The sequence below is a fragment of the Anarrhichthys ocellatus genome, unplaced genomic scaffold (genome assembly GCF_004355925.1).
Source record: "Anarrhichthys ocellatus isolate YVR2014 unplaced genomic scaffold, GSC_Weel_1.0 scaffold29, whole genome shotgun sequence".
Classification (NCBI taxonomy): domain Eukaryota; kingdom Metazoa; phylum Chordata; class Actinopteri; order Perciformes; family Anarhichadidae; genus Anarrhichthys; species Anarrhichthys ocellatus.
The window spans coordinates 4,958,965-4,967,189 of NW_022280059.1; the positions used below are offsets into that span (position 1 = coordinate 4,958,965).

Sequence of the window (8,225 nt, forward strand, 5' to 3'; positions counted from 1 at the left end):
TGGGCGGGTCAAGAGGCGAGATCCCTACAATTTCCCCACCAGTGTGCTTCTCCCCGATCTCTTCCTCTCTTTTTCCCGCCCTCTCTTTATCCTTCTCTCTGTGCTCCGTTGCCCCCCAGTCAAGCCTAGCCCCTCGCTCTGGCAAGAGTGATGCAACCTCCATGCAAATGTCTTCCCGATATTAAGCATCTCTGCAAAGATGGACCTTGATTGTTCACCTGTCATTCCTACTTGGTTGGTGTAAACAACCAGACAGCCTCAGTCCAACACACACCCCTAAGGAATTCTTTCCAGAGTGCCTCTCATCTCTCTCTCACGATGTAAAGCTCTGAGCAAAAGACAGAGCGCAGAGTGAATTCCCTCTGAAACCCAAGAGTGAGGAGGGCAGGAAATAATTCAGCAGCAGCTTCAGCAGCAGCAGCATCGGCAGCAGTGAGCGTGAGAGAGACGGAGAGAGACGCTGAGAGAAGCAGTGTGTGTGTGTGTGAGTGTCAGTGTGAGTGTCAGTGTGTGTGTGTGTGTGTGTGTGTGTGTGTGTGTGTGTGTGTGAGAGAGAGAGAGAGAGAGAGAGCTTGAGTGAGAGCAAGTTCCTATGCACTGTGCCGAGCGTAGCTGAGCCGAGCCGTCGCGTGGCAAGCTGTGAGATCCCGTTTTGGTTCCCGTGCGCTCTGGCGAGCCAGAGCTTACAGGAGGGGAGAGAGATGCGGCTTCACCCGGAGCTCCAGCATCAGTGAAGACCAGCACCGAGCCGGGGCGTCGCAGAGCAGCATGGTAGGACTAGAGAGCCACTGCTGACACCAGCGCGACTGACGATGACAGCCCACGCGTGGGTGACCATGCGCCACAGCCGCGCCGCTCTAGGAGGAAACACAGCCATGTGAAAGTGACTCAGCTGCCGGCAACTCTTGGACATGTTTTCCAGGGCAAAGTCTGGATTTCTTTCTGTGTTTGAACTTGTTTTTTTAATCTTGGTGCTGTCCGGCTGTCCCGAAGGCACCTATCAGGCAAGGACTAAAGGCAGATGGAACAAGGGGGGTAAGTGATGATTGGCAACCATGACTTCTGTTTGTGGTGCTGGGTTTGAGATGTTGAGCTCTGCTGTATCAGTGCGCTTTTTATATGGTTACCTTTTGGATGACACAGTCTCATCACAGACTGACCTTGCCTTCAAACACTTTTGGATTTGGATGTTTTGTGCCACCATTAGCTGTATGAAAAAGTCTGGACTCTTCCTCTGTTTTACTCTGGTCTACGTTTGCTGAGATGTGTTCAAAGGAAGTTGACATGGAAGGAAGTGATGACCACTTATGTCCACTGTATGGTTTTGTCTGACGTTTCAATGGGAGCCAATGTATAGATGTCCAACAGCGAACACTTTAGTTAACGTTTTTCATGGTTTAAGGGTTTTCATCACACTCATTTTCACACACTCAAACCCACCTGGCCGTCTCTCGAGTGTGTTGAGCGAGATGCTGTTTATCTGAGCACGCTGGAATGCTCGTTGGCCAGGAAATGCCACCAGTGTCTCGCAACTGTGAGACTTGCTTTAAAGACTTAGATCACCAGTCTTGAGGAGAGGTGTTAATAATTCGTCTTAGCCCCTCCGTGGGAGCGGTCCTCTCGCCCCCTCTTGTAGCATTTAATCCCCTTTATCGGATTAAAGGAACCTCTAATCTTAGTGCTGGTTCTCAGTGAGAAGGCTGAGAGATGCTCCCTGCAGCCTGTCGGCATTGTTTGCACTCGAGGCTCACGCTCAGTGGGACGTGTGTGTCTTCCCCGTGATCTGCTCTTGTTCTGCTTCAACCCGTTTCTTCAGATGCATCTCTTTTTGCGCCCTCCTTTTGCCGTGTGCGCATACTTCTCACCGACATGCATCATTAACACTCAGAAGTTCTAATTTAATGACTTGGACTTTGCTCTCACATTGATGTTACACACTCCCAACTATTGGATAGTGAAAGAATTTTGTCTTTTGATGTTCAGTTCGTCTCTTGCTTTAATCATTTAGGAAGGGCATAAGTTGTTACAGGGAACATATGAAATAGCTCGTACAAATTGACGATAATTTCATTTCACAGATTTTTTTTTTCTGTCAATGAACCACCAGTCTATGACAGGAGGAAAACAAGAGACATAATAAAGTTTCCCTCTGCCAGAGCTTTCAAAATCAACACCATTTTTTAATCACTTTCACAACATCGAATGATGGGTAAACATTTCTTCAAGGTTGGAATTCGACGTGTTTTGTGCAAATATGAACCTCTGTAGACCAAGGCTAAAGCAGATACAATATGAAACGCCAGCTATCCCTGGCCTCTGGTGAAATGGAGGGCAGTGACCTCCCTCGGTGTAATTAGGCCATCGACCCCATTCCTGCCTGTGAACAGTTGAACAAATCATTCCACAGCCATACGCTAAATTGTAACCTTGCTTGTTTAATTACGGTTTTGTGACACATTTTAGAAAATACTTTCCACGGCTAAGATGAGATCTGTGCAGGGTTGACAAATGTTTATGGATGACCTGTCATTACCCGCAGAAGATATTGGATGGGAGTAGCTATTTAACATTGCATCATTGTATTCCTCTCACCAGCGGCAATTTACATTGACTGTAAATTGCCGTTCATTATCACATTTAACGTCACGATTGTCATGCTTGTGTTATTACTGCACAGTGTCTGTCAATATTGTCCCTGCTGTTACAATTTACAAAGGTAAGAACCCCCTGGAGGTTTACACTCTCTAAAGCTTTAATCCATCTTATTTACTCATTAGAAATTACATGGCTGAGCATTATGTTATACATCTACAGTAGTTATGTGGCCAGTGTACTTAAAGATCAATAAAACATGGCCGTGGGACACATTTGAGACTCAGGTTGTAATAAACTTAAATTGGTAACGGTACAATATGAGATGGTTCACCTTGTAGTTAATCAGCATTATGCAATCGATTTTTTTCAAACCGCACTGATCTTCCATTAAGTGGAACCATGCATTGATCATCCACCCATCCATCTATCTGTTGAAAGTCAAACTCTCTGAAAGGCCACTGGTTGAAGTTTGTGTTTTGCTCTCTCTTTCAAAGAGAAGCGGGTCTGGTCACCCTGAATTTATGTCACCACAGACTGCTATGGTGACAACCAGACCTGGTGGAAAACATATCAAAATGTCCATAGAATCCTGACAAACCACTCCTGCGATCTGAATAGAGAGATTGCTGTGTTGTGCTGTTACTGTCCTTGAAGCTTTAAAGCTATAAACATTTACAGCCTCCGCATCTGTCAAGCCTACAGGGGATGAGTGTTTGATACTCGTTTGATTTTTGGTGGAGCATTACTTCAGTGGTGGATGTTCAAAACCAGTTCATATATAGAAATACTGAAAATATTGGCGATAAAGGTGTATTCCCAAAATGAAACAACATTTTATAAATATGTTCCTTGTATTTTTATGATTCAGTGTGACCAAAATGTGTTTCGCTTTGACTTTCTGCCATCCTTGCACAGCCTGATGTACTGACTGTGGGTACTCAGTGGATTAACACCAGGTATACCAGCTGTGGTATGGTGAAGGTTGCAAATTATTCATCGTCATACCATATCTAGAGAGCGGAAGCACTAGTTCTGAAGGTCTCGTTATCCAGAAACAACCCAACTTACTGACTTCCTATGCATGAGTTCTGACATCGCCCAGAATCTAGAAAATGACTGTTCCTTTAGATCCTCACACCGCCCTGCAGAGAGAGCCTCCATAACTAATATCACACAGGTGCACAGATCAGGGGCAGCAGAGATGGAAGAGAGCCCGTGCAATAGGGGGAGGAATCCAATTGGATGTATTCCGATCCCACCAAACTACAATAAATGGTAATGTGAAGACAGGACCAGGTGGAGAGAGGCCCGGCTGTGTTCGAGACAAACGATATTTGGACTAGCCCGGGTTTAGAACGGGGTCATTTTTCCTAATGTTCTCAACAACTGATTCACTAAACAGGGGCCTGCAGAGCCAGTCAGGGAAAGAATAATGGTCAAAAGAAGTCACCAACACGTAATACAGAAATACCGCTCCCACACTCCCACAGCTGAGTGTGTCTGACCGTCTGGGAAGGGGCTGAGAGAGAATCAGATTTATAGACCAGGAGAGGAGAGCACCAATTAATATTACCACTTCCTACCCACACAGGAGTAGCGTAGCCTGCTGCAGATCAACAGCCCAAATTGCTTTCCTTCATCTGAGTTTGCATGTACTCCGTAACTGTGCAGTTAGTGAGTGCTTTTCAGCGCTGCTCTGACCACGACGAAGAATAACGCAAACATGAACTCTACGACATTTATTCAGATTGCTCCGTTGATTTTGAAACTCTAAATGATTTGAATAATTAAAATCACTATTTAATGATCAACTCAATTAAAATGGTGACCAGTGACCACCCTAATTTTGAGTCTTATATCATTAAAGGATAATTCCTTAAATTTGTTACCCAAAGTAACCGCTGAGAATAACTTAAATAAGTCCAACGTGGCATGAAACACCAGCAGTCAGATGATCACACAGGTTTTAAACAAAACCCAGATTAGCCAAGACTAGGACTTGTTTAACGAGGTTGCAGCACTTTGGGCTCCCCAAGTTTAAATAAACTGAATTATTCTTTGAAGCAACACATTGTGTCATGTTCTTACATCCTCAGTGCTTTTTTTTAAATTAACAGTTTCTTTTTTTAGTCTGCTAGATATAAAACTTTAATGAAGTGTATGTTTTACAAGCCTGCTTCCTATTTATGTAGAATTACTATTTGTGGATATCACCCCCCCCCATGCCCTGGCCCAGGCAGGAAGTCAGAACTCGCTGCAGGGATAGAAATGTTACACAAACTAATAAGGGAAAAATTAGGCACCAGCCTGACAGAAAATGAAATCACTGTCATTACTTTCAATTAATATGTTTTGACTTGTGTCTCGGGGCAGGGGACACAGTGATGGCTGTCACAGAGCACAGGGGGAAAGTGCTCACTATCTGTCCCTGTGACGTTTCACTGACATACTGTGACTCAGTTTGGTTTCACCAGGCAGAGCTATGTTTGCAGTATCCCATGTATGCTAATGTCAAAATGTAGGCTGCATTTTCAGTACCGCCAAACACATCATTTTCTACAAACAAATTGTTTACAAGACAGCCAGCAAGTACATCCATAATGAAGCCAACTTTGCTCCCTTATAATTACCCAATCATGACGAAGAAAAGGCTGGAACAGCAGAGAACGTGCCTGCTGTTACTCATTCAATCCAATTCGATCACTACGCTTTATGCTCAACTGCTAGTTGAGAAGAATACTTGCCTTCATGTTGTACACCTACGCCTTGTTAGAAATGAATGTAATGCCAACATTAGGAATATGTTGTTGCTTCTCAATTTAGACTGTAATCAAGTCAAATCCAGTGCTAAGAAAATCATTTTTGTGTGACTGTGTTGTAGCATTGCTCTCTCTTACAATAAAGTATTGTAAAGAATCATAATATGCAACATACAGGGTTGTAACATGCATACAATTGTTGAGGATTCTGAATTACCATAACATAAGTATTCCTCTTCCAAACTAAATATAGCACTGGCAAAACTAGTGATTTTTACACATTTAGACGTTAAAATATTAATAATTAAAATAAAGTGATTGCACTGTCACTGCGTCCAAGATGTGTTCACGTGATATTAAGCAAAACTTTATTTGAGGTGTCGTTTCATGACTCACAATAGAGGACGGGCGCTAAAGACCTTTTCACAGCAGACATTTTGACTTTCCATTAGAAACGCATGTGTTGCTAACAGCATTAACTACGGCTGTGTTCTATTCAAGTGTCCCAGTAAGGCAGTGTGACGGTGAGTCAGCTTGCACAATGCCAAGACCCTGAGACTGAAGCAGCTTAGTGGAATTCAGTCGTCATTTGATTTATTAGTTATACCTGTGCTTTCTCTATTGTCACATGTCAAAAATCTTTTTGACGAAAAAGGCATTTACACTTATTAGTTGATCTGAGGCCTCTGACCTACACTGTACGATGCTTTGCTTTCCATTTCCTTCTGAATCATTTAACAGCAGATTATTGTGTAACCATACAGTATATTGAGCTTTGGTGGTACAGTATATTGGCTTTATAGCATTTGTTTTACATATCTTTGTATAAATTACCTTTTTCCAGGTCAGTTCAGCAGAAGAACACCTCTTCAGTGAGTACAGCAATATTAAAATGGTCAATGCAAGGTGTCCACCCATGGATAGGCGTAGACAGATACAAGAGCATACAAGATACATGCTGGTTTGGAAATTATTTTACAGATTGCATTTAAATTGTGCTATAAAGCTTGAACCTATTTAACCTCTATGATCTTCACCAATTCCAATATAACGTTGTCTTTAAACCAAACAACCTAAAGGTAGCTGAATGTAGATTAGATAACTGTCATAAGGATCGTTAGAACGAGAGTCACAGAACGTTTCACAACAATAACTATTTGTGTTATCTGTTCCATACTCATTTAGATAATTTCCCTTTGTTAGTAGGCAGTCCCGATGAAACTATTTCTACACTATTGTATATAATCTTGATATTATACAGCTAAAGATATAAATTACTTCTTATGCCTAGCTTTCCTAATCCTCTAAGTGAGGGATTTATCATTAGGTAAAAAGTTAATCTGAGGAAAGATTAGTTATTGTGGGCAATCATAGACTGAGCCAGTGAAAGAACTGCTTCAGTAAATTGGTAAAGTGCCATCACTGGGTATTGCACTTCCTCCTCCTCACCACCCCAGCCCCCAACCCACTTGCCATATAGCGCAGCTTAATTGCCACATTCCAGTCACACGTTCTCTAATGAAGCTGATTTCTAACTGCGGCGGAAATTACACTTTACAATAACAGTGTTTTATGGCTGGATTTCCGACTGTAAATATGACAACTTAACGTGATGAATGGGAGCGGGCGCGTTTTACGGCCTCGGACCCTTTCACCCTGTCGTCCCCGCACTTGGCCTCAACCAAGTTGCAACGTGTCTGTTTCATCACATGTGAAGGTGGGTCCACGTGTAAAAGTGTATGCATGGGTGCTTCGCCGTGCCGAATATCTTCCCCCCTCTTGCTTTCCCTCGCTCTCATTCGCTCACCAGAGATCACGATGATGCGGATGATGGCGATGGAATACAAGTTTGGCTGTTTAAATTTTTCATTTAAATATCCTTGATGCAGAAAAAAAGGGACAGCGGCAGTCTGCTGAGGACAAGGTGTAAAGCCTCTTCTCCAATTTGCCGTCCAAAGGCGTTGGCTTTTCCTGGGAAATCTTTATTTCCCAGGAAATGTCAACAGCTGAGAATAGAGTAACATCAAAGTTTTCCTCCTGTTGCCAGGAAGATGACGCTGTCATGGTCAGAAACAGCAATCACAAAGCGTCAGTAGACTATTTCTCAGTAAGCTTTTTCTTTTACCATATCTGTGACTCCCTGTCTCACTCTCACCCACTCTCTTTTGATATACCTCCTTACCTCTCTTTGCTCTCTGCAATAAAACTTTAAACAGATAAGAAGCTTTTTTTCTATTTCAGGGTCACCATTAGCCTGAATAATGCATTGACAAGAGGAGAGCGGTTTGAGTTCTATGGAGGATAGAAGCACAGCCTTCAATTAAATTATACATCATTATCACAGCTGGCAAGCCTTGTGCGACGGTACCCTCTCCAGCCTCCTCTAAATGTTCCATGTTACTGTCTTGTCCAATATTGTATGTCAAGCAACGGCCTCTTCCTGTGCCAGCACAGAGCTTGGATGCGTGGATGGTGCACATGAAAAGAAAAATTGAAACAGTCTGAACACAGGGGGACATGGCATAAAAGGAACATACTGGTGTTATTCTGACCAACTGTTATTAAAAGAGATTCTCCCTGCCTCTAGTTTGATGGCGTACAAAAACCACAGCACTATGCTTCAGTCAGATGGTAACGTAATCTCCCGTTTTGTCCCCAAAAATCATACACTGTGTACACATATGCACCCAAAGTTTGTTGAACACATGAATAACCACCAGTGATAGCGAAGCATCAGGAAACGCACCAGTACGGTTCTTGAAAGTAGCTGCAGGCAGTGTTTTAGGTCATATGTGATCCGTGGGAAGTAAAGGGGGGGGGGGGGGGGGGGGGTCTGTCGCCGGGGAAAAGGGGGGGCCACCAGATGGTGGA

The 8,225-nt window shown here is 43.2% G+C and overlaps 1 protein-coding gene across 8 annotated transcripts in view; it reads left to right on the plus strand.

Annotated features, from left to right (window-relative positions):
- Positions 1–528: 528 nt before the first annotated feature.
- The window catches only part of robo2 (roundabout, axon guidance receptor, homolog 2 (Drosophila)), a 245,935-nt gene continuing 238,238 nt past the window's right edge, over positions 529–8,225 (plus strand). For all 8 annotated transcript variants that reach the window (XM_031863437.1, XM_031863444.1, XM_031863442.1 and 5 more), the window contains exon 1: positions 529–1,035. In XM_031863437.1, coding sequence (XP_031719297.1) covers positions 912–1,035 — 124 coding nt within the window. In that variant the 5' untranslated portion in view covers positions 529–911. The remainder of the gene's footprint in view (positions 1,036–8,225) is intronic.